This window comes from Squalius cephalus, assembly GCF_949319135.1.
Source record: "Squalius cephalus genome assembly, chromosome: 15".
Taxonomy (NCBI): domain Eukaryota; kingdom Metazoa; phylum Chordata; class Actinopteri; order Cypriniformes; family Leuciscidae; genus Squalius; species Squalius cephalus.
This window is the reverse complement of record NC_137136.1, coordinates 17,360,673-17,387,562: the sequence shown is the minus strand read 5'-3', so window position 1 is coordinate 17,387,562 and position 26,890 is coordinate 17,360,673. Positions and strand designations below refer to the sequence as shown.

Genomic DNA, 26,890 nt, shown 5'->3' with positions numbered 1-26,890 from the left:
TTGAGTGATCATCTGGTTACTAGGCAACAAACAAGCTACCACACACACAGACCCAACACCTACAAACACCAGACAGATACGCAAAATGAACACACGGATCTATGAACCGTGACAGGCCCGGGTTTGACAGTACTAATAAGTACAGGAACTTAGCCTGTGGGCATCCCTCCTTGTTATCGATCACCTAATATCGTAAAAAGCGCTAGCTTTAACGGGCCTTATGGTAAGTGCCTTAGTGGCCATATTGGAGTCTTGAAGAAGAACCTAAGATCCCCTGTGGTTCCCTGTGGGTTTTAGAGTCTGGTTGATATGAGTAGTGGGCACACTGCATTGTGCCCTGTTCTCATTTCACCTCCTTTTCTGAGTAGAAACAAGGATTTTAGGCTTCCTCTGGATGGGCAGCAATAGTGAAGGTTGTAACCTGAAAGGCTAATTACTATACGAATTTAGCACTTTGCATGCTCCTTTTTTAGCTACTCTGAAGATACCCTTTAGAGTAGAGCAGGGAATTGTGTGAAGTACTCAAAATTCACTTAGTTTTGTTTGTCCGCTCCCCAACTATGGTTAGATCTTGAAGTAGGGTTGTATGTGGCTGGGTATTGTGCAAAGCCTCCAGTTCTTGGAGAACCCAGCAAGTAGAGGCAGTTTGTCTGGTGGAATGGCTCCACTAAGGAATGTGCTGCATTTGCGCCCTGGGGATTGACACGCTCTGACTCTAAAGTAATCTGTAGTCAGTTTATGATTGTCCCACTATGTTTGTGCATACTCACAACTTAGTGATGCAGGCATCCCCTCAGCATGGCATTGTGTGTATTCATTCCCCATAGCGTCATTGTTGACGCAGTGTTGAAGTTCCACTTTGAAAGTAAGCGTCTCAGGTTACGTATGTTACCCTAGTTACCTGAGAAGGGGAATGAGACGCTGTGTCTCGTTGCCATGCATCCAGTTTGCCTGCACGTCTCCTTCAGACAAAAGAGTGGATGACATCTAGTCATTTGGCAGTGCAAGATAGATTATTTAAGTCAAACTGCTTGTGTATTTGACAAATGAATGGTACTCAGATCAGATCTTTGACCTTATCCCCAATATTGTGAGACAAAAACATGTGAAACAGGTAAACATTTCTTTCAATTCCTTGTAACGTGTTCTATTTGCATGCATTTGTGGGTCATACTGTAATAAAGTCTGGTTTAAATTAAGATCTTTTACTTTTTAGTTCTTCGTGGACAATCAAACATAGGCTACATGAAACCTCATGAAAATAGGTTTACACTATGTTTACAAAAATAGCACATTCTCATAAGAGAGTGACACAGATTGCTTTTTTTTCTTCTGTGCTCTGAATTCCCAAGGCTACAGTAAATGTTTTTTTTTTTATGTGTGGAGGAAATCAGATATACAGTAAAAGTGTTGTAAGCGGACTCTGCCCCTCCACGCTGGCTGGATGACGAAAGCGGTGTGTCTGGTTTGGAGTTTAACAGAACGTGTATAATAATGCTGAATAAGCCAATTAGTGTAAACTCTATAGCTTGATTTATGTGAAAACAACAACTTTTACATGCAAATCAAAGCTCAACACAAATGATCACATCAAATTATGTACACTGAAAATATACAATCTAAGTGAATGTGAGGAGTTCAGGTCTCTAAAGTACTAATAACAGCATTTAAAGAATCTTTGGAATACAGTTATTAGTGTTATTGTATCAAAAAAGCATTTGGTCAAAATCCACATGCAATGTTTTCAACAAAATCTACTCAACAAAAGCACCATTGTCCTTGAGCAGACCTATTGATCGCCTATCCATTATACTCATGTCACTTTTGAGTTAATACAAAGTCCACCTGAATCAGAAAAATGGCACATGTAACCCAAAACAAGCATTACCCCATTTGCTGCTAAAGTGTTTCCTATGTTGCTATTTTTTTAATTCAAAAACACTATTGTCTTAAAGGCATAGTTTACCTCAAAATGAAAATTCTGCCATAATTTACCCTCTGGTCATTCCAAACCTCTACTATAATCAGAATCAGAATAAGATATGACTTTCTTTCGTGCGTGGAACACAAAAATGAGAAATTGTGAATAATGGTCACACTTTTTCATGTAATTTCAATGGATGTGTGCTGAGGCTTTCAAACCTCAGAAATGACAAAATGTTAAAAAAAAAATCAAAATCACAATAATAAATTATTATTTTTGGTGATTGTCACATAAACATATCACATGGCTTGAGAAAATACAACGAAAATGAATAAATCCAAAACTTGGATAAAGACTTTCTTCTAGAGCTGCTGTACAGCCGCATTAATCTTCTATTATCACTGTAAAGCTGCTTTGAAAAAATCTGTTTTGTAAAAGCGTTATATAAATGAAGATGACTTGACTTGACTTGAGACTTGCAACAGCTTGCATAAGCAGTCTCCATTGATTAGAAACATTTTAAAAAGCACTCTTTCAAGTCATACATTTTCTACAGAATGTATCATGACAAAATGTATTCTTATTCTTAATTTTTATATTTTATATAATCTTAATTTTATAGTCTAGTAAAAGTAAATTGGAATTTATATATATATATATATATATATATATATATATATATATAATTTTTTTTTTTTTTTTTTTTTTTTACAAAAAACATGTTTTATGATATAAAAGACAAAAAACAAACAAACAAAAAGGTGACGAGGCCACATATATAAGACAACTGCCTCTCAGTTGAAAGTTTACATCCTAATCTGAACTAAATACTGTGGAGGCCCAAAGATCATAACTTTATAGTGCTTAATTAAAAATATGAAATAAAAATTAAGAGAAACAGCATTTTCCACCCATTTGCTTATAAAAGTATGCGTATTTATTTGTGATATTAAACTAAATAAAGGTTAATAAATCATTGATAATCAGTGAATTATAATGACAAATAAACCGTAAATTAAAAAATGTAGATCTCCTTATTCAAAGCTTACAACAGAGATTGAGTTAAATATCCACTGAATATACCATGGCTCTGTCTATAGTCAAGAGAAAGGTAAAAAAAAAAAAAAAATTGGTTGTCTAAAGCGATTCATTTGTAGATTCATTATCAGTAGGTTCAAAGCACAACATCATGTGACAGCAGGCTGTGGGGGGAGTGACACTGACAGCATGGCACTAGATGCTGGACTTTGATATTTTTTCTGTAGATTATTTAACTGCACACACACACACACACACACACACACACACACACACACACACACACACACACACACACACACACACACACACACACACACACACACACACACACACACACACACACATATATATAAAGCCTAGGACTGTCTGGACTCACAGAAGGTTACTGGACTAAGCATTTTGCCGGGTGGACTTGAAGGTAATTTAAGATTAACATGTTATAATAAATTACTAAAATACTATTACAAATAGTATTTTGTGTCAGTATAATACATTGTGCAAAAAAACATGAAATGTTTTAAACATGCAAATGTAAATAACATTTATTTGTTTACTCCTTTTTAGCAAACAACTGTGAAGATGAAACTGTATCTGATTCTTGCCTTTGTGGCATTCACAGGTAAATCATGTTGTTGTCTTTTGTGACCAAGAAGCTGAAACGCCTTACCTATTTATCAACACATTTTGTAATATTAGATAAAGCCTTTGTCAAGAATTCAAAACTTCCATTGAATTTTAGTCTTTAATTCATGTTGAAATACCATATCAAAAAAGCAATAAAAATGTTCCAAAATAATGGGGGAAACAATAAAACAGAAATTAATTACAAAGACAAATACAGACATGAACAAGTACATATACTGCAATATTTAGCTGTTTGAGTAGATTGGAAACTGTCTGGTGGACTTATAATTAATTGTATTTTTTTTCCCCAGGTTGCCAAGCCAACCTGTTTTATGCTGATGAGCCCAAGCCACAGCTGGAGCAGCTGACTGATGCATTCTGGAGTTATGTTGCCCAGGCCACACGCACCGCAGAGGACACCCTGAAAATGATCAGAGAATCTCAACTGGGTCTGGAAGTCAAGTAAGTAGTGTCCATAGGTCTCAGTTTATGTTTGAAATACTAAAATCTTTGAACTGCATTAACATAAATACACATTTCAACTTTTCACATCTCAGTACTAGACTGACCCAGAGTGCCGATATGGCCAGTGAATATGCCGTCACCCTCAAGAAACAGATGGATCCTCTAGCTGAAGAGCTGATGACCAGAATCACCAAAGAGACTGAAGTCTTGAGGGAGCGTTTGGGCCAGGACCTGATCACTGTGAGAGACCAGCTGGAGCCCTATGCTGACAACCTCAAGAGCCAGATCCAGCAGAGAGTGGAGGAGCTCAGGACAGCCATGACTCCATATGCAGAATCCCTGGATTCTGAGACCCTGAAGGCCACTCTGCTCCAGAAGAGTGAGGAGCTGAGAGGAAAACTGGAGCAGAGCGTGAAGGATCTGCAGGCTCAGCTGGAGCCCTACACTGCTGAACTCAAGGAGAAGGTTGACCAGCGTCTGCAGGAGTTCCAGAAGACCGTGACCCCTCTGGCTGAGGATCTTCAGGCCCAGATTAGAGAGAGAGCCCAGATGGTCCAGCAGAGTCTCACACCCTACGCTGAAGACCTGAAGGAAAAGCTGGACCCCTACGCACAGGACCTGAAGGACCAGCTCACCTCCCTGTATGAGTCCTTCATCAAGAGAAATTAGATGCTTCAAAGACTTCTTCCTTTGTCACTAACAGAACTGTTTTTCCTTCCATGAGAATTGTGACTCCAAAATCCCACATATCTCCCATAACCATGACCTAAACAGTTGATAGGCCAAAATATATAGGATAAGTGATTTTTTACTAAAATCCTGTTGTTTACATCTTAACCATTCATCTATAGATGCAGAAATGTTTCTCTCTTTCTGTAAAAACTGCTGTGTATTTATTTCAGTTTAGCAACTCTTTAATACCTCTGACAGAAAATGTGTTGCTTCTTGCAAATTTATAAATGCCAAGTGTATCATTTGTCTTATTTATCAACAATAAAACACCTGCCATTTATTAACAATGTTTTTGAATATTATGTCCAGTAACGTAGATCAGAATAGCTGAATTATCATTCAAAATATATATTTTTTTCATCTAACTAAGTAGCCCTCAGAAAATGCACAAGGCTAATATTAAATTTTTTATAAAAATCACCAGACAAAACAGGAGTTATAAATGGCCGTGTTATCTACCCATGAGAATAGTGCCATTTTACACTATATATACAGTTTTTTACAATCGCTATGACAGTTTTTTCAATACTTTTAACAAATTTCCTAAACTCTTAACGCACCAACACACCTAAAACACACAATTGGCAAAACGGTTAATTTCATGCTCAAAATCACACATTGTAAACTAAACTCCAAAACTAATTTTCAAAATACAATAATACACTAACACAATACACAATGTCTAACAAAACACTGCAAACATGTTTCAAAATCAAATAATTATTCAAAACACTAACATATGTTCTCTTCCAACAGGAACATTTAGTCAATCATAACACAATGACAAAAAAAAACACTATCATCAGCTGAAATTACAGAAACTGCATTATTTTATGTGTCAGGTATGCCCTTATACAACAGACAGTATATTGTATTACTGTAATCATAGATTGTGTTTTGCACTGCAGTTTTTTTTTTTTTTTTTTGGAAGTCTCTATATTTTTGTTTTGTTTGTAATGTAAATGCATGCATTTTGTTGTTGTTGTTTTTTTGCAGCAGAAATTCAATGCAACAAAATAAATGCCCCTTCTTAGAGTAGCTTTATAGAATGTATGGTTTGTGAAAAAAAGAAGACAGAGAAAGAATTGCTGCAGTAACGGCTTTATTTGCAACAGGACATTTCTGCAAGATAACAAAAATATTGCAATATAGCTGCCATTTACAGTATTACTGTATGTGAAAATACAAAATATACAAACAGAAAAGGCCATCTTCTAATCTGCATGGTCTTCTGCATTTGTCCACGTTCTCATCCACATCACACCTGATATCTTCCCTGGCAAGGCATCTTGGAAAGAATCTTTTGACTTGCCTTATCCTGGTAGTGTTCAGCTGTGATGTCTTGGTATGCAGCATCTTTTGCATACAGGAGGGACATTTGGTCCTGTGGACTATGGTGAAAAACATTTATTTTTGTGAGTGAATGCAACACAATCATGAACATACAGTGCTATGCATAAGTTTAGACACCCATGCTAAAGTTGACTAAAAAGAGGAATAAAAAATCATCTTTTGGAAATTGAACTTAATGCCTTACTTAAAAAAAATTGGAAAAATCCAACCTTTAAGGACACCAATTTTCTTTGTGAATGAATAATGTATCGTAAATAAATAAATGTTCTTCCTTAAAATACAGGGTGCATAAGTTTGGACACCCCTGTGTTAAATTCCCATAGAGGCAGGCAGATTTTTATTTTTAAAGGCCAGTTACTTCATGGATTCAGGATACTATGCATCCTGATAAAGTTCCCTTGGCCTTTGGAATTAAAATAGCCGCACATCATCACATAGCCTTCACCATACCTAGAGATTGGCATAGAGTACTTTCCATAAGATCATCTCTCAATGCAAATCAAACCAGCTATTAGGCTAACTGAAATAAAGCCATGCCAATCTCTAGGTATGGTGAAGGCTATGTGATGATGTGGGGCTATTTTAATTCCAAAGGCCAAGGGAACTTTATCAGGATGCATAGTATCCTGGATCCATGAAGTAACTGGCCTTTAAAAATAAAAATCTGCCTGCCTCTATGGGAATTTAACATAGGGGTGTCCAAACTTATGCACCCTGTATTTTAAGGAAGAACATTTATTTATTTACGATACAATATTCATTCACAAAGAAAATTGGTGTCCTTAAAGGTTGGATTTTTCCAATTTTTTTTAATTAAGGCATTAAGTTCAATTTCCAAAAGATGATTTTTTATTCCTCTTTTTAGTCAACTTTAGCATGGGTGTCTAAACTTATGCATAGCACTGTAAATGGACAAATTTAAAGGCGATTTTCTCAATGTTTCGATTTTTTTGCACCCTCAGATTCCAGATTTTCAAATAGTTGTATCTAGGCCAAATATTGTCCTAACAAACCATACATCAATAGAAAGCTTATTTATTCAGCTTTGAGATGATGTATAGATCTCAATTTCAAAATATTGACCCATGTGACTGGTTTTGTGGTCCAGGGTCACACATGCAGAAATGATAAAGGTCATTAAGATTAGATAAGGTTGAGAACTTTCCAAAAATTGACCTTTTCCAGTCACTTCTAGCTGTAATAATGATAGATCATACATTATGTTAATGTGTGTACTCCATTATCAGTGCTGACGCAGGTGTACGCAGTAACTCTTGGACCTGGTCCTTTCAAATGATGTCCAGATCTGCACATCTTGTCACACAGAGTGTGTAGTCACAACATATCTAGACAAAACATCTACTGGAGATTAAAATACATTCCCAATACTATTTAAATACAGATATGAAACAGTCATCACCACACTTGCTATTCACACTGGACAGTCATACTGACAAAGGTAAGAAGATAAATTTACTATATACCAGCTTAAAATTTGTTTTATATAAAATGTTCTACATTATATTATAGTTTAAATGAAAAATGTGTTGTTATTTTACAGGCTAAGCACTGAAAACTATGAAGGCTCTTGTGATTCTTGCATTGGCTGTTTTTACAGGATAGATTTATAAACATTGATATAAAGTACTTAAGGAGAAAAAAAAGGGTTCCAAATTCCAAACAGGATATTAAATCATGCTCTATGTATCTACCAGTAAAAAGTTTGGATACATAATACATATAGTTGACTATAGTTTTGAAGGAACATCCTACTTCTACAGTACACTGTTTGAAGAAGCTAAATTATAAGAAAACATATGTTAATACATGCTATTCCAAACCTGCAAGGCTTTCTCTCCTCTGTGCACAAATTGTAATTTTCTGTTTACCTCCAAAATGACGTTTGAATCATCTGATATTTTCAAATCCCACAACAAGTTGCAAAGCCAACATATCTAATGAAGAGAAGCCAAATCTACATCTGGAACACTTAATAAATTCATTCTTGAACTATATTGCCCAAGCAGTGCATACTACTGATGAAACTTCACAGATGATAAGGACATCCCAGCCAGGAAGTCAAGTAAGTCATATTTATCAGCAATATTATTTTTATTATAATTAGAACTATTTTCTGTTACCAAACATAAATGACACCTTTCCCCTCCACATCCCCACACTTGACTAACACAGACTCCTCCATCTGAAGATATGATGACCAAAATCACAGAGGAGACTGAAGTGTTGAGGGAGCGTTTGGGCCAGGACCTGAACACCCTGAGAGACAAACTGGAGCCCTATGCTGAGAACCTCAAGAGCCAGATCCAGCAGAGAGTGGAGGAGCTCAGGACAGCCATGACTCCATATGCAGAATCCCTGGATCCTGAGACCCTGAAGGCCACTCTGCTCCAGAAGAGTGAGGAGCTGAGAGGAAACCTGGAGCAGAGCGTGAAGGATCTGCAGGCTCAGCTGGAGCCCTACAATGCTGAACTCAAGGAGAATGTGGACCAAAACCTGCAGGACATGAAAAAATCTTTTGCTGCATCAACTGAAGACCTCCAGTCCCAGATTTAATGTGCAGAGTTATTTTTGAGTATTCATATTTTTTAAATATATTTCATATATTATATTGTTTCTAGCATTTGTCCTTGTTATTGCAACACTAAAGCATCTGCCATATTGTATTATTTGTCACTGATAGAAGATAAGTAAAAAATGTGAAAATGTTTCTACAACTGTTTCATTTGAGGTTGACTTTTCACTTCAGGCTTGATTTTTAATAAATGCTGATGTACACTTTGCAGATGATAAATGATCTGCTCCTTGCAGGAAGTGATGAGATCGTTATTAATGTAAACAATTATAAATAAATAAAAATCTTCATAAAGGGTTAACTAACCCATATACCTTCACTGTAGTGGCAGTGCTATCTAGTGGTGAGAAATGCATTATTCCACTCATCTCTCATTCAAATTAGATTAGGTAGGCCTACTTCTCATCAACTTTGGTGAAAATGAATTATATGGTAAAGTGACAAATTATTTGCCTGTAGTTTAACCAGCCAAATATTGTTATTGAATAATTAAACAGCTTTCTGTTATTTTATCCCTGGAGTTGGGATCATGACAGTTCCATGGGATACAGAATCAGTTTATGTGGAGACTATTTCCTTTGAAACAATTTTATGTAATACTTAATAAATGGTAAATTATTATCATTGTTAATAAAGTTAACTCCTAGAATTAAAGCTAAATGACAAGAATAAAAATACTTAAAACCAGCAGACACAGAATAAAGAGGCTTTGGGTGATGTGTCAGATCTTATCAGGGTGTGCAGAACGTCTTTATTATTTGTTTTATTAGGTCAAATGTTCAAATGTGGGGCTCTGTCTGGTTTTAGTATCTAATATGGACCTTAAATAATTGGATTTTTCTGGATAACTCAGTTTAGGCTATAAGATTTTAATTAAATTAATGTTTCCATTATGTATACTTTTCTTGTTTGTTTTAGGGAGTAGGGGAATTCTAGTTAAACTTCCCTTAAATGACTTCTGTGTAATGTTAAGTGCTAAGCCATAGAACTATTTTATGTATTTTCATTTTGGCCCAATTAAAACTTCCTCAAAAAATGTATTACTGCTTTTAAAGACAAAGTTCCACTGTTACCATTATCTGTGCTGAATCTGAAAGTCTGTGTAGTTGAAGGTACAGTCAGGGCATTATGATGTGGAGTAATGACAGCAAGGCACTACCCACTGGACTTTGGGTTTCCACTATGGCAATCACCTCCCTATGCTATATAAATACAGAAGTGAAACAGCAACCTTCACACTTGTTCTTCAGACAGGACAGCGTCAATTAAAACACACTGACACAGGTAAGAACTTTCACACTTTTTTGTAAATTCAAAATAGAGCACTATTTACATTTATGTAAAAGACAGAGACATTCATTAAAAGTGTTTTTTTTTTTTTTTTTTTTTTTTTTTTTTACTTATAGACTAAAATTGAACATCATGAAGGTTCTTGTGGTTCTTGCACTTGCTGTATTTACAGGTGAGAAATTCGGAGAAAATTACTATATGAAAATGTTTTAAGGCTTGATAAATTTACAGAATCTATTAACAATACCATGTGATCAAACTGAAATGCTCCATCAACAGGTTGCCAGGCCAACCTATTCTCTGCTGATGAGCCCAAGCCACAGCTGGAGCAGCTGACTGATGCATTCTGGAGCTATGTTTCAAAGGCAACACAAACTGCAGAGGAAACCGTCAAGATGATCAGGTCTTCCCAACTGGGACAGGACGTCAAGTAAGTCAAGAATATTTACCTGCAGGACACTGTTATTTAGACTATTGCTTATGCCCTGATATGAAACTCAAATGTCCTTCTCCATTTAACAGTGCTAGACTGACCCAGAGTGCCGATATGGCCAGTGAATATGCCGTCACCCTCAAGAAACAGATGGATCCTCTGGCTGAAGAACTGATGACCAGAATCACCAAAGAGACTGAAGTCTTGAGGGAGCGTTTGGGCCAGGACCTGATCACTGTGAGAGACCAGCTGGAGCCCTATGCTGACAACCTCAAGAACCAGATCCAACAGAGAGTGGAGGAGCTCAGGACAGCCATGACTCCATATGCAGAATCCCTGGATTCTGAGACCCTGAAGGCCACTCTGCTCCAGAAGAGTGAGGAGCTGAGAGGAAACCTGGAGCAGAGCGTGAAGGATCTGCAGGCTCAGCTGGAGCCCTACACTGCTGAAATCAAGGAGAAGGTTGACCAGCGTCTGCAGGAGTTCCAGAAGACCGTGACCCCTCTGGCTGATGATCTTCAGGCCCAGATTAGAGAGAGAGCCCAGATGGTCCAGCAGAGTCTCACACCCTACTCTGAAGACCTGAAGGAAAAGCTGGACCCCTACGCACAGGACCTGAAGGACCAGCTCACCTCCCTGTATGAGTCCTTCATCAAGAGAAATTAGATGCTTCAAAGACTTCTTACTTTGTCACCAAAATAAGTTTTTCCTTCCATGAGAATTGTGACTCCAAAATCCCATATATCTCCCATAACCATGACCTAAATCATACTATTAGGCATCAACAAGATATCTTACAGTTGATGGGCCAAACACTAATATATAGGATAAGTGATTTTTTGCTAAAATCCTGTTGTTTACATCTTAACCATTCATCTACATAGATGCAGAAATTTTGCTCTCTTTGTGCAAAAAGTATTTTGTATTTATTTCAGTTTAGCAACTCTTTAATTCCTCTAACAGAAAATGTGTCTGGCAAATTTATAAATGCTAAGTGTATCATTTGTCTTATTTATCAACAATAAAACACCTGCCATTTATTAACAATGTTTCTGAATATTATGTCCAGTAATGTAGATCAGAATAGCTGAATTATCATTCAAAATATTGCATTATTTCATCTAATTAAGTAGCCCTAAGAAAATGCACAAGGCTAATATGGTGATTTTATTAAAAAATTATATCATACAAAACAGGAGTTATAAATGGCCTTGTTATCTACCCATGAGAATAGTGCCATTTTACACTATATATAATACTCAGACAGATTAATACAATATTTCTAAAAGTATGTAAGAGTGACGAAAGACTATTTAAATAAAGCAACTCTATAACATAATGTGACCCTGGATCACAAAACCAGCCATAAGTCGCACGGGTATATTTGTGGCAATAGCCAACAATACATTGTAGGGGTCAAAATTATCGATTTTTCTTTTATGCCAAAAATCATTAGGATATTAAGTAAAGATCATGTTCTATGAAGATATTTTGTAAATTCCTACCGTAAATATATAAAAATTTATTTTTGTGAGTGAATGCACAATCGCGAACATAAATGGACAAATTTAAAGGTGATTTTCTCAATATAACATATATGGACATGCAGAAATGATAAAGGTCATCACAACTGATTTCTTGTAACACATAATAAAGATTAAATAAGGTTGAGAACTTTCAAAATTTTTTACTTTTTCCTGATATGTAGAAGATTGCCATGTCCAAAAAAAAAAAAAAAAAACTGCTTACACTGTTGATTATGCTAGACTATGTGTTGTGGACCTTAGTGGTCATCTTGCACTGAATGAGCGTGCAAAATTATTTAATAAAATACATTCCCCCGGTTTCACAGATATGGCTTGAGTCTAGTCCCAGACTAAAATGCATGTTTGAGCTGTTTGAAAGCAACTTGCACTGACATATCTGAAAATATGTCTGTGCCATAGTTTTGTCTCAAGATGCACATCAGTTATGTTTTTTATAAGGCACGTTTATAAAAGCTACTTAAATGCTTCAAATGAACTGAGGCCTAATCCTGGCTTAGTCTAAACCCTGTCTGTGAAACCAGACCATTATGTATTATAATACATAGGTATAATAAGTTACTGATTAAAAAAAACGTACACGGTTACCTAATGTAACCTCGGTTCTCTCTAGAAGAGGGAACGGGTATTGCGTAAGTTAGCTTACGCTACGGGAAAGTTATCTTTTCTCGAGATCTGAAGCCAAAAAATTATCCTTAATTTTGTATTTATTGTCAACGCAGTGCGACAGCCGGCAGACCATGGCAGGCTACATAAGCGTGCTCATTGGCTGTCCAGCGGCAACTGCTGCAGCCTACCAGTGAGCCAGCTTCGCGCCCTCCACACCCCTCTAACCGTCAGGATGGGTGTGGCTAGCGTGTATATAAGGAAGGGCTCACAGGCAGAAAATCTGGTTTTCATAGTCTGAAGCGCAAAAGCTCGTGGCGCGACACGGCAGGTTACGCAATACACGTTCCCTCTTCTAGAGAGAACCGAGGTTACATTAGGTAACCGAGTACGTTCTCTTACGAGAGGTTCTCTCGTATTGCGTAAGTTAGCTTACGCTACGGGAACCCTTTGTCAACGCTGTGCCCGCCGAGCATCCAGTGCATGAGTCCCAGGGAAACTGGGGAAAACCACATGCTGGAACAGGTGGCCAGTCGGAGAGACGGGCCAGCACATGTAATAAGAACTTCATATAAAATAGAGCGGCACTGCCGGTCTATGTAACAATGTAGGCAATGCGGCCAGCAGCGCGGGCTAGCACAGTACATAAGCACATCATAGGGGAAAATAGAGCGGTCTCGCCGGTCTATGTGTAGAGAGAATAATCCCCAGTGCAACTGAGTGGAGGATAGGCGGCCAGGGGCGCGGGCCAGCACCGGTACACAGGCGCGTAATGGGGACAAAAAGACAGAGCGGCTCAGCCGGTCTGTGTACAGAAAAACTCTTCCCTTGGTGCCATTACCAGAAATATTAACAGTACATGAACGTAGTCTGCACATGAGCGACTGGGCAGAACATACATATCACTTATACTGATAACAGTTTAGCCTGCAAGGCGGGAACTTCCAGGTTATAAAACCTCACGAATGTAGATGGGGAGGCCCAGCCCGCCACCATGCAAATATCATGAATAGAAATCCCGCTGGACCAAGCCCACGACGAGGCCATGCCTCTAGTGGAGTGGGCTCTGATACCCATAGGGCACTGCAGGTGTTTGGAGGAGTAGGCTGCTGCGATCGCGTCCACTATCCACCTGGGCAGGCTCTGTTTCGAGGCGGTGAGACCCTTGGTGCACCCACCAAACGAAACAAAGAGCTGCTCGGAACGCCTAAAGGCGGCGGAGCGCGTGATGTAAACTCTCAGCGCCCTGACAGGGCATAAGAGGTTATCACTGTCCTCGCTATCGGATGCTGGCAGAGCCGACAGGGAGATGATTTGCGCCCTAAAGGGGGTACCAATCGCTTTGGGGATGTAACCGTGTCTCGGTTTGAGGATGACTTTGGAGTCATTTGGTCCGAACTCAAGACATGCGGGGCTAACAGATAGCTCTTGTAGATCCCCCACGCGTTTTACTGAAGACAGAGCTATCAGAAAAACGGTTTTGAACGAAAGGTATTTCAGGTCCACGGATTCAAGCGGTTCAAAGGGAAAAGCTTTCAGGGCCTCCAGGACCAAGGACAGATCCCAAAAAGGAACCGAGGGGGGCCGCGGGGGATTCATCCGTCTGGCTCCTCTGAGGAAACGGATGATGAGCTCGTTCCTTCCTATTGCACGGCCGCGCGTCGTCTCCGCGAACGCTGCAATAGCCGCAACATACACTTTGAGCGTGGAGGGGGACCTGCCCCTGTCCAACAGCTCTTATAGGAAGGAGAGCACCCGTGGAACCCCGCATGTACGTGGATCCAGGCTCTTAGTAGCGCACCATTTAGAGAACACAGACCATTTAGACGCGTAGAGCCTTCTCGTGGAAGGAGCTCTAGACTGCGTGATCGTGTTTACGACCCCTTCTGGTAGGTCACCAGGTATCCGTTGATTATCCACGCATGCAGAGACCAGCGCTCTGGATGGGGATGCCAGATTGATCCACCGGCTTGAGAGAGGAGATCCTTTCTCATGGGGATCGGCCATGGGGCTAAGTGCGACAGCCTCACTAGCTCTGGGTACCAGATTTGGTTCTCCCATCGCAGGGCTATGAGGAGCACTGGGTGGTGCGTTTCCCTGATCCTCTTGATGACCTGTGGTAACAGGGAGATCGGAGGGAAAGCGTAGGCTACAGCGGGAGGCTGGGCCAGGTTTGGGCCAGCGCGTCCTCGCTCTTTGAGAAGAACGTCGGGCAGTGAGCGTTGTCTTTTGACGCAAAGAGGTCGACTTTCGCCCTGCCAAATAGGCGTCAGAGTGACTGGACTGTCTGGGGGTGCAGAGACCATTCTCCCGGGGGAACGATGTCTCTGGACAGTCTGTCTGGGCCGACGTTCAGGTGGCCCGGCACGTGCGCGGCTCTCAGCGAGCGCAACGAGTGATGAGCCCACACCAGAAGGCGTTCTGTCAGTTTGCAGAGGTTCCTGGATCTGACACCGCCCTGTCAGTTCACATAGGACACCACGGACATGTTGTCGCGGGCTCGAGAGCTTGATACGGAGGCACGGGCGCAGCGCGCGCTCTCGGTGCTTAAATACGGCGGCTCGCATGCAGCGATGGCTGGCCGTTTTACACACAGTGTCCCGGTGGCTTTGGACGGGGAACATATAGTGTGAGGCGCGACGCGCGAGGGCGGCGTCGGGGGCGAAATGTTTGTTAAGTATGTGTGAGCGCTCGAGGGCGGGCACAGGACTTACATTTGAAACATGACAGTGAGAGTGAGAGGCCGTGTAACAGAGCGGGCAGTGAGTAGGTGTGGGCACGGGGGGGTGGACACGTGTGTTACTTCAAGTGTTACTTCTAACACTCGAGCGGCTTTTGCCCGCTTTATGAGAGTGGGCTCTGTGAGAGACACAGGATTTATAGTGCTTGTGTGCAGGGGTGAACACAGAAACGTGGGCACATTCACTACACTTGAAACACATGCGGCATGAGCCGTGCAACCAGACATTATACTCTTTTTGAGATTTCTCTGGGTCGCCGTGAAAACGGCGGTTGTGTGCAGGCGAGAGGGTAGATTTACCGGCTTGTTGGCTGCGAGGTAAACATCTGCAGTAGCCGTGGCAACGGGGACTGACAGAGCGTGAAGCTTTGACGGTGGTCCAGCCGCAGCGGGACTTAACCTTCTTTTCCTTCCTCGGGCTAGGAGGATTTCGCGGGCTCGGGTTTCACCGCTATCCTCGGCCGGGGTCCCCACGGGGGAGGCGGCCTGTTTCGGCTGGTCGAGCGTGATCTAGGGCGGCCGCCCTGTCGTCGCTGCGAGGACGGAGGTCGAGCTGAGCTCGAGCGTCGAGGCAGAAAGAGGTTCATTGCCTGTGTGGTCTTCTGCACCTCCGAGAAGCGGTCCACGATCCCGTTTACCGCTGGGCCGAACAGGCCGGTGGGGGAGAGAGGGGCGTTAAGAAACACCGTGCGCTCGGACTCCCTCATGTCGGTGAGTGTTAGCCAGAGATGCCTCTCTGTAACAGTCAGAGAGGCCATGCACCTTCCTAGGGCCTGGGCAGCGGATTTCATGGCGCGAAGAGAGAGATCCGTCGCGCTGCGTAAATCCATGATAGAAGCAGACTCCGAGCCTCTCTCGTCCAGATCGCGGAGAAGATCGGCTTGGAGAATCTGCAGCACGGCCATCGAGTGCAGGGCAGATGCAGCCTGTCCGGCGGTGGTGAAAGTGCGGCCGACGAGGGCTGATGTGGTCCTGCAAGCCTTTGACGGGAGGGCAGCGTTTGAGCGCCATCCAGAAGGCGGGCAAAGGTGCGCTGCAACCGCCTCTTCCACGGGGGGAATGGCATTGTACCCCTTCTCAGCGGCTCCGTCAACCTGTGAGAGCGTCGATGAGGTATGGGAAGAGACTCTCGCGGAGAATGGTGCATTCCACGATTTAGAAAGCTCGCTGTGGAGCTCAGGCAGGAAAGGTGCAGTCCTGGATGCTGGTGTTCGGCGGCGGCGATGAGGGAAACAGCCGTCGAGTCTGTTCGGCGCTGGCTCCTTAGGAGGAGACCACTCGAGGCCCAGCTGGTCAACGGCCTTGGTGAGGAGGCGCAAAAGCTCCGCGTCCTCGCCTGCTCGAGTGCGGCCGGAATCCTGGATTGACGAGGAGGCGGTAGACCACACCTCGCAGTCAGAAGCCAGGATGGAACAGCTGTCAGCGGCGGCATCCTCGTCTATCTCATCCGCTTCATCCCCTGACGCGGCGGCGGCGCGGGCGGTTTGAGCCGGCGGTTGTGCGGCCGGGAGGGGGGGCGGAGAGGGCGAGGGAGAAGCTCGAGGGAAAGGTTCCGGCGAGCTCTTCGGTGCCACATCAGTCTCCGGTGGTCTCTGCGAGCGGCGCTTCTTCCTGCGCGGCCCAGCAGAGACAGGCGGAGCGACAGCTTGGTCGAAAACTTCAAGTCGAGCCCGCAGGGTCAACATTGAGAGTTCTTCGCACTCGGGGCAGCCGCCCGTAGAGAGTGTGGTGGTGGCGTGCTCGCGGCCCAGGGAGAGAGACCGCAGATGATGTGGCGGTCTCCGTTGCTGAGCGGGGAGCGGCACGAGCCGCAGTAAAAACGAGGCATTTTTAGAAAAACGCCTCGTGCTCTTTTAGGAGAGAAATGAGAGAAAGTATGTGTTGCAGGGCGAGATATGAAAGGATATGTCGCCGGATGGCGTAGCAGGCATGGATGGCTGAAGGCGGCAACGGCGGCGGCTCTCAAGATCCAGCGATGCGAAGAGCTTCGCTGAAGACAAGAAAATCTGATATTCAGCCTGTGAGCCCTTCCTTATATACACGCTAGCCACACCCATCCTGACGGTTAGAGGGGTGTGGAGGGCGCGACGTCACACAGGGCTCACTGGTAGGCTGCAGCAGTTGCCGCTGGACAGCCAATGAGCACGCTTATGTAGCCTGCCATGGTCTGCCGGCTGTCGCACTGCGTTGACAATAAATACAAAATTAAGGATCATTTTTTGGCTTCAGATATCGAGAAAAGATAACTTTCCCGTAGCGTAAGCTAACTTACGCAATACGAGAGAACCTCTCGTAAGAGAACTGTTAAAGGAACTGTATGTAAGATTGTGGCCAAAACTAGTACTGCAATCACTTTCAAATTACTGTAGAGCGGTGTATCCCCCCCCCCCCCCCCCCCCTGACTCGAGGTTGCCAGCTAGGCTGCAGGATCCAGCAGGAACGTAGGCTGCTACAAGGAGCTTCCAATGGCAAGTGAAGAGTCCTACACAGTAAGTTTTTTTTCTGTTAATTATGTTTATGGTTCATGAAAGATGTTTTGCAAAGTAATTATGTATCGCAGACATTTTATATCCGACACGTTTGTAGCTGCAGCTGTGGTAACTAGAGCAGAGCTGGCAACCCGGATGCCAAAACACTACTGACTTCGTGATTGGTAGATAGGTGGAGGGTGGCGCATCAGACCAAAACACAACATGACAACATCAACATCAGTTGAGGGCTGCAACTTCACTTTTAAATGACAATATCCTGGCCGGACTACTGTTGTCAGTGATATAAGTATTTTGAAATGAACATGATTTCTTAATGTCTAGTGACATATCAGGGCCATTTTATGATTAATTGAAATACATTTCTTACACACGTTTCCTTTAATTTTATCACATCACATATTTGAAGAGGCTCAGCCTCCCTTGCCTCAGTGGCATTTTATGATTGGGATTTCTTGTGATCCTTCAATAATTTTGACTATTCAAAATGCAATATTTAAAATATTATATAATAATTTAAATAAATGTGACAATTTTTCTACAAACTGTTTCATTTGAGGTTGACTTTTCACTTCAGGCTTGATTTTTAATAAATGCTGATGTACTCTTAGCACATGATGATGTTTTTGCACAAATGTTTTGCTCCTTGCAAGAAGTGATAAGATTGTTATAAATGTAAGCAATTATATATATATATATATATATATATATATATAAATAATCTTCATAAAGGGTTAACTAACCCATATAGCTTCACTGTAGTGGCAGTGCTATCTAGTGGTGAGAAATGGATTATTCCACTCATCTCTCATTCAAATTAGATTATAGGTGGGCCTACTTCTCATCAACTTTGGTGAAAATGAATTATATGGTAAAGTGACAAATTATTTTCCTGTAGTTTAACCAGCCAAATATTGTTATTGAATAATTAAACAGCTTTCTGTTCTTTTATCCCTGGAGTTGGGATCATGACAGTTCCATGGGATACACGGCAAAATACAGTACAAATAGTCGGACGAACAGTGGCACAGTGCTCATCACAGTGCAGTAAATGCATAGCTACACAGAAGTGTTTTGTGACTACTGTAGGAGCACATCTGATCTCTTCTGGAGGCTGGTTCCAGCTGCGGCTGGCATAGTAGCTAAAAACGGACTCACCATGCTTAGAGTGGCATTTCTTGCTGATGTGATCCTAATGATCTGAGTGATCTGTTGGGTTTATATTCAGTGAGCATATCTGCAATGTATTGAGGTCCTAGGCCATTGAATGATTTATATACCAGTAATAATAATTTTAAAATCAATCCTAAATGTAACTGGGAGCCAGTGTAAAGACCTGAGGACTGGTGTGATATGTTCATATTTTCTGGTTCTGCTCAGAATCCTGGCGGCAGCGTTCTGTATGAGCTGCAACTGTCTTATGGTCTTTTTGGGAAGGCCAGTGAGGAGCCTATTACAATAATCCACCCTGCTGGTGACGAAAGCATGCACAAGTTTCTCTAAGTCTTGACTGGAAACAAAGCATCTAATGCTTGCAATATTTTTCAGATGATAGTATGCTGATTTAGTTATTGCTTTGACATGACTACTGAAACTAAGGTCTGACTCTAGAGTCACACCAAGATTCTTGACTTGATTTAGTTGTTTGACCCCTAGAGTGAAGGTATGCATTCACCCTTGAGAACGTCATCTTTGTTTCCAAACGCAATGACTTCAGTTTTGTCTTTGTTTAACTGAAGAAAGTTTTGGCACATCCTTCAGTTTTCCAGCCTGTCAAGAAGTATGTTATGATCGACAGTGTCAAATGCAGCACTGAGGTTGAGTAGTACCAGCACTGATAATTTGCCTGTATCAGTATTTAAGCGAATATCATTTATTATCTTAATGAGGGCTGTCTCTGTGCTGTGATGCGGTCAGAAACCAGATTGAAAATTGCCAAACGTATCCATTCGAGCTTAAGAATTTGTTCAGCTGATTGAAGACAACTTTTTCAATGATCTTGCCTATGAAAGGAAAATTTCAGATTGGTCTATAGTTGCTTAATATGGTCTTATCCAGATTGCTCTTTTTCAGGAGGGGCTTGACGACTGCAGAAGTGAGGAGTTTACCACTTCTAGGAGATCTGCATCTAAACAGTTTAACATACTTTTGAAAAAAGATGTGGGAAATGCGTCAAGGGCGCAGGTTGATGTTTTAAGGTGCTGTACGGTTTCTTCAAAAATTTTGCCATCAATTTCATCGAAATCAGACATAGTGACTACTTTCTCAGGTTGTGGTCTGATCTGTCTGACCCCAGCGCAACTCAAGGATGTGCTGATCACCTTTCTGATATTATTGATTTTCTCAGAGAAGGAAGCAAACTCGCTGCATTTGCTGTCTGAGAGCAATTCATTGGGAATGTGACTTGGGGGGGGTTGTCAGTCTCTCTACGGTAGCAAAAAGAGTGTGTGTGTTGTTTAAGTTGCTGTTTATAATATTCAAGAAGAAAGTCTGTCTAGCTTTGCCTAGTTCCATATTGAAAGCATGGGTGCTGTCTTTGTAGGTGTAATAATGGACTACAAGTTTTGTCTTCCACTACATGCGCTCTGCTTTTCTGCATTGTCTTTTCATATTTTGCACTGCTGTTGAGTTTCTCCAAGGTGCTTTTTGTCTGCCACTCTTCTTCCTGACTTTCACAGGAGCAATATCATCATTTACACTTTTAACTTTTGAGTTAAAAGATTCAAGGAGAATACAGAATCAGTTTATGTGGAGTCTATATCCTTTGAAACAATTTATGTATTACTTAATAAATGGCAAATTATTATCATTGTTAATAAAGTTAACTCCTAGAATTTAAAGCTAAATGACACGAATAAAACATCTCAGGTTACGAATGTAACCTATGTTCCCTGAGAACAGGGAACGAGACAATACGTCAACATGACGCTATGGGGAACGCCTCAGGCGTGACAGGTGTCTGAAATCAAGTATCAACTCACAGCAATCATGTTGACCGCCGACAGCCCGTGCATCATCAGCTTGAATGATGAGCGCGCGACCTGGATGTATAAAAAGGGCGCCTTGAAACCGTGACAACATCCTATCGTCTGAAGGGACTGTTGCAGGCAGGCCCCGAAGCATGGCAGGGAGACGTATTGTCTCGTTCCCTGTTCTCAGGGAACATAGGTTACATTCGTAACCTGAGACGTTCCCTTTCGAAGGAAACTCGACAATACGTCAACACGACGCTATGGGGAACGAAATACCCACTCCACCATGCTGAGGGGAGTGCATGCACAAAGGCAGTGACAACTGTCAGAACCAGTAATTCAGAGAACACTGGAACCACTCACCCTTAGGTCACATCGGGCTGTCAGTGACAGCACTCCCTACCGATCATAGCCCAAGCTAATGAACCAAGAAAACTGCCAGAACATAGTTAATGGGGGGTATATCTGGGCCAGCTCAAAGGCTTAGGACCACAACTTCCAATAGAAGGGGTCACTTCTAGGGAGTGTGGCTAGGGGACCCAAGGGACTCCCAGCCAGTCACTATTCAGGGGAGCATGCCTCCTGAAATGCCACCAGGCTGGCCTGGTGATCTATACTAAGACACACAGTCTGGCCATTGCCTGTCTGTCCGAGACAGAGCCTCTGGAAGTTGCCTTGGATAAGGCATCCAAAAACCGAAGGCCTGCGAAGCTGGCAGAAAACCATTTAGTTCCGGATCACAGAGACGGGATCTCCCGGAGAGTGTGACTCAACCTCAAGAAACAACGGAAGTTGTCCACTCAGTCCACGGGTCTACCCAGTGCTCGCTCCGAACACTGGGGAAGTAAGAGAGGGTACAAAACCAGGAAGGTCTACTGAGGCCTAAGACCTGATGACCCCCTCATGTGGGGAGCTCCAGAACTTGAGAGCTCATATCAGGAAGGCCGGTGAGGCCTGTAACCTGGTGACCAGTGTGTGGGAGCTCATACTCAGGAAGGCCTGGAGAGTCTTACCTGATAACCACAGAATGTGGAAGTTAGCTAGAGAAAGGCGTCTGTCGTAGCATACTTCGATGACAGGACGCATCTAGAGTGGGACCCGAGGTGAAAGACCGGGGTCTGAGCCACATAGGAAGGGACCAAGCATACAGCGCATGACCCTTACCATAAAAAATAGATTTTAGAAAGTACACAAGACGTTCAGTCGTGTGACTTACCATAAGCATGGGTTTAAGAAGGTACGGAGTGTACGTACCAAAAATAAATGAAGTAAAGGTGCATGTACTTCATGACTCTATATTCAGGAAGGCCTAGTGAGGCCTACAACCTGGCGACCACCGTAAGTGGGAGCTCATCCTCAGGAAGGCCACTGAGGCCTGTGACCTGACGACCACAGAATGTGGGAGCTCATATCCAGGAAGGCCAGTGAGGCCTGTAACCTGGCAACCACAGCATGTGGGAACCCATGACCAGGAAGGCCAGATGAGGCCTGTAACCTGATAGTCACAATGCGTGGGAGCTCACATTCAGGAAGGCCTGATGAGGCCTGCAACCTGACATGTGGAAGCTCACAACCAGTGAAGCCTATACCCTAGCGACCACAGTGAGTGGGAGCTCACATTCAGGAAGGCCTGGTGAGGCCTCCAACCTGACATGTGAAAGCTCATAACCAGGAAGGCCGAGGAGGCCTGAAGCCTGGTGACCACAGTAGGTGGGAGCTCATACTCAGGAAGGCCGGATGAGGCCTGTAACCCGACATGTAGAAGCCTATCACCAGGAAGGCCGATGAGGCCTGTAACCTGGCGACCACAGTATGTGGGAGCTCATAACCAGGAAGGCCTGGCGAGGCCTGTAACCTGGCGACCACCATGTGTGGGAGCTCATATTCAGGAAGGCCTAACAAGGCCTGTAACCTGATACCCCAGTATGTGGGAGCTCATAACCAGGAAGGCTGGCTGAGGCCTGTCACCTGGCAACCACAGTATGTGGGAGCTCATAACCAGGAAGGCCGGATGAGGCCTGTAACCTGATAACCACAGTATGTGGGAGCTCACATTCAGGAAGGCCGGGTGAGGCCTGTAACCTGACATGTGGAGGCTCATAACCAGGAAGGCCTGGTGAGGCCTGTAACCTGGCAACCACAGTGTGTGGGAGCTCAGCTCACTTTCAAAATACATTACCTGCTTACCAAACATGTCCCAGGCTCTGTACAGGAGACGAGTTCTGAAAAAGAAGAGAAAAATGTTATTTGTGCACAAAACATTTTTACTCAACATAAAACCTGCAGCGTGCGGAATGAAGCATGCCAGGACTCAGAAACTCAGTTTCTTTTTTTTTTTTTTTTTTTTTTTTTTACTGTTTCACAAGCCTAGGAAAGGGGCTCCTATCAACTAAGCTGAAGCGGGCCATCAGAGAATTCCTGAACTCATCATAGGCCCCGCCCCAGGCCTGATGTAGGAGGAGCCTGGGAGCAATGGTGGTTTGGAGACAAGATCCAGGCTGAGATCCTGCCTCCCGCGGGAGTTACGCCTCCCTATAATTTGCACTCCCGGGGGTGGGGTTTATGTAAATTCTAGGGTTGGTGATGTCACTAACCCAGGAGAAATGTTGTGTAGTCTCTACCAGCCGTTTGTTGTAGTCCTTAAAAAAAGATTTCTTTAAAGGGTAACTAAACCCCTGGTCAGAGCCTGACTCCACCCACTGGCAATATTTGAAAAATGCTAGAAAAGTGGGCAGAGCCCAGCGGAGATAGAGGGGACAAACCGTGAGCGGGGGGGCGTGCACCTGAGACCTGCTGTCAGACTGTCTAAAATGGAGAGTTTGCTCACAGGGTCGCAAGACGACGTAAATATGCATCTGATGAGTTTTATCGAGTTGATGTCAATAGCGCGCGCGCTCTATAGGCATATTCATATTTTGCCGCTATGTGAAAAAATCCAGCAAAATGCACCGACGCGTTTGTCGACCCCCGATTGACTTTAGCCTAACCATAAATTGTAATTAAAATATATCACTCACATCAAGACGCCGCTGCGGTGGAGTCCATGCAGGAGGAGCAGCGTTTGGCATAGCGTCGCTTTTCAGCGCGAGCTGTGTGTGGAGAAGCCCATTTCCACCTCTATTGCGTTGTAAAATGCAGGTTTCACACTCACGGTCTTCCAGGCCAAGTGCATGCAAACACTGGCGCTTAATTTCCAAGTCTGCTGGAAAGCTATGCAGTCCAGCAGTGCTGTTGCACCCAGCAACACTACACCTACCACTGTACTAAATACAGATAAATCTACGCTAGCTCATCCAAGGGCGTGGTGAGCTCGTACCAAGGGAGGGCGTGGTGAGCTGGAACCTGCCTACGTCTCGCAGTACCGCTTACGTCACGCAGTACCGCAACATCCAATAGGAAAATTCAACTGCAGTAGCCACCGTTCAACCTGAAGAGGGCAGCACTCAGACGTTTTTACACCATATATTGTAGAATTAAAACACTTTATACCCAAATGTCAAAAAAGTTACTCAAATCAATGAACAGCACTAATAAAGCCCCATTCTTACAGATCATTAACTAAAAAAAGTTGGTTTAGGGTTTAGTTACCCTTTAAAAGCAAATATATTCCTTTGCTTTGAACTTTGAGTGTTGTAACTTTGCAGATGTTGTTTATGCTCAAACAGCAACATTACATACTAACTAAAGTTAGAAAAGTGAAATCATAATCAACCACCCCTTTAAATAATTGGATTTTTCTGAATAACTCAGTTTAGGCTTTAAGATTTTAATTAAATTAATGTTTCCATTATGTATACTTTTCTTGTTTGTTTTAGGGAGTAGGGGAATTCTAGTTAAACTTCCCTTAAATGACTTCTGTGTGATGTTAAGTGCTAAGCCATAGAACTATTTTATGTATTTTAATTTTGGCCCAATTAAAACTTCCTCAAAAAATGTATTACTGCTTTTAAAGACAAAGTTCCACTGTTATCATTATCTGTTCTGAATCTGAAAGTCTGTGCAGTTGAAGGTACAGTCAGGGCATTATGATGTGGAGTAATGACAGCAAGGCACTACCCACTGGACTTTGGGTTTCCACTATGGCAATCACCTCCCTATGCTATATAAATACAGAAGTGAAACAGCAACCTTCACACTTGTTCTTCAGACAGGACAGCGTCAATTAAAACACACTGACACAGGTAAGAACTTTCACACTTTTTTGTAAATTCAAAATAGAGCACTATTTACATTTATGTAAAAGACAGAGACATTCATTAAAAGTGTTTTTTTTTTTACTTATAGACTAAAACTGAACATCATGAAGGTTCTTGTGGTTCTTGCACTTGCTGTATTTACAGGTGAGAAATTCGGAGAAAATTACTATATGAAAATGTTTTAAGGCTTGATAAATTTACAGAATCTATTAACAATACCATGTGATCAAACTGAAATGCTCCATCAACAGGTTGCCAGGCCAACCTATTCTCTGCTGATGAGCCCAAGCCACAGCTGGAGCAGCTGACTGATGCATTCTGGAGCTATGTTTCAAAGGCAACACAAACTGCAGAGGAAACCGTCAAGATGATCAGGTCTTCCCAACTGGGACAGGACGTCAAGTAAGTCAAGAATATTTACCTGCAGGACACTGTTATTTAGACTATTGCTTATGCCCTGATATGAAACTCAAATGTCCTTCTCCATTTAACAGTGCTAGACTGACCCAGAGTGCCGATATGGCCAGTGAATATGCCGTCACCCTTAAGAAACAGATGGATCCTCTGGCTGAAGAGCTGATGACCAGAATCACCAAAGAGACTGAAGTGTTGAGGGAGCGTTTGGGCCAGGACCTGATCACTGTGAGAGACCAGCTGGAGCCCTATGCTGACAACCTCAAGAGCCAGATCCAGCAGAGAGTGGAGGAGCTCAGGACAGCCATGACTCCATATGCAGAATCTCTGGATTCTGAGACCCTGAAGGCCACTCTGCTCCAGAAGAGTGAGGAGCTGAGAGGAAACCTGGAGCAGAGCGTGAAGGATCTGCAGGCTCAGCTGGAGCCCTACACTGCTGAACTCAAGGAGAAGGTTGACCAGCGTCTGCAGGAGTTCCAGAAGACCGTGACCCCTCTGGCTGAGGATCTTCAGGCCCAGATTAGAGAGAGAGCCCAGATGGTCCAGCAGAGTCTCACACCCTACTCTGAAGACCTGAAGGAAAAGCTGGACCCCTACGCACAGGACCTGAAGGACCAGCTCACCTCCCTGTATGAATCCTTCATCAAGAGAAATTAGATGCTTCAAAGACTTCTTCCTTTGTCACCAAAATAAGTTTTTCCTTCCATGAGAATTGTGACTCCAAAATCCCATATCTCCCATAACCATGACCTAAATCATTAGGCATCAACAAGATGTCTTACAGTTGATAGGCCAAACACTAATATATAGGATAAGTGATTTTTTTACTGAAATCCTGTTGTTTACATCTTAACCATTCATCTATAGATGCAGAAATGTTTCTCTCTTTCTGTAAAAACTATTGTGTATTTATTTCAGTTTAGCAACTCTTTAATACCTCTGACAGAAAATGTGTTGCTTCTGGCAAATTTATAAATGCAAAGTGTATCATTTGTCTTATTTATCAACAATAAAACACCTGCCATTTATTAACGTTTCGGAATATTATGTCCAGTAATGTAGATCAGCATATAGCTGAATTATCATTCAAAATATTATAATTTTTTCATCTAATTAAGTAGCACTCAGAAAATGCACAAGGCTAACATGTCAAATTCAAAAAAAAAAACAAAAAAACTTGAGTTTAATAATTCACTGCTTACACTGTTGATAATGCTAGACTGTGTTGTGGACCTTAGTGGTCATCTTGCACTGAATGAGCGTGCAAAATTATTTAATAAAATACATTCCCCCGGTTTCACAGACATGAGTCTAGTCCCAGACTAAAATGCATGTTTGAGCTATTTTAACTAAAAGCAACTTGGACTGACATATCTGAAAATATGTCTGTGCCATAGTTTTGTCTCAAGATGCACATCAGTTATGTTTTTTATAAGGCACGTTTATAAAAGCTACTTAAATGCTTCAAATGAAC

General features: G+C 42.4%; 4 protein-coding genes and 1 long non-coding RNA gene across 5 annotated transcripts; 4 read left to right on the top strand and 1 right to left on the bottom strand.

Moving 5' to 3' along the window:
• Window positions 1-3,224: 3,224 nt before the first annotated feature.
• Window positions 3,225-5,823, top strand: LOC307171963 (uncharacterized protein). The gene is made up of 4 exons (XM_079893927.1): window positions 3,225-3,383; window positions 3,530-3,584; window positions 3,901-4,051; window positions 4,147-5,823. Exons 2-4 carry the CDS (start codon window positions 3,545-3,547, stop codon window positions 4,721-4,723), a joined length of 768 nt encoding a protein of 255 aa, XP_079750053.1. The 5' UTR covers window positions 3,225-3,383; window positions 3,530-3,544; the 3' UTR covers window positions 4,724-5,823.
• Window positions 4,734-26,222, bottom strand: LOC307171966. The gene is made up of 2 exons (XR_013823635.1): window positions 26,167-26,222; window positions 4,734-4,820 (listed from the first exon to the last, which is right to left on the bottom strand). It is a non-coding gene; the product is annotated as an uncharacterized lncRNA (long non-coding RNA).
• On the top strand, window positions 8,354-8,713 carry LOC307172628 (uncharacterized protein; the record flags this gene model as incomplete). The annotated part of the gene is made up of 1 exon (XM_079895167.1): window positions 8,354-8,713. One exon carries the CDS (start codon window positions 8,354-8,356, stop codon window positions 8,711-8,713), a length of 360 nt encoding a protein of 119 aa, XP_079751293.1.
• On the top strand, window positions 10,143-11,497 carry LOC307172520 (uncharacterized protein). The gene is made up of 3 exons (XM_079894948.1): window positions 10,143-10,194; window positions 10,302-10,452; window positions 10,545-11,497. The coding sequence occupies exons 1-3, from the start codon at window positions 10,155-10,157 to the stop codon at window positions 11,119-11,121; spliced, it is 768 nt and encodes a 255-aa protein (XP_079751074.1). The 5' UTR covers window positions 10,143-10,154; the 3' UTR covers window positions 11,122-11,497.
• On the top strand, window positions 24,918-26,445 carry LOC307171964 (uncharacterized protein). Its single transcript, XM_079893928.1, has 4 exons — window positions 24,918-24,987; window positions 25,091-25,146; window positions 25,254-25,404; window positions 25,497-26,445. The coding sequence occupies exons 2-4, from the start codon at window positions 25,107-25,109 to the stop codon at window positions 26,071-26,073; spliced, it is 768 nt and encodes a 255-aa protein (XP_079750054.1). The 5' UTR covers window positions 24,918-24,987; window positions 25,091-25,106; the 3' UTR covers window positions 26,074-26,445.
• The last annotated feature ends 445 nt before the right edge of the window (window positions 26,446-26,890 follow it).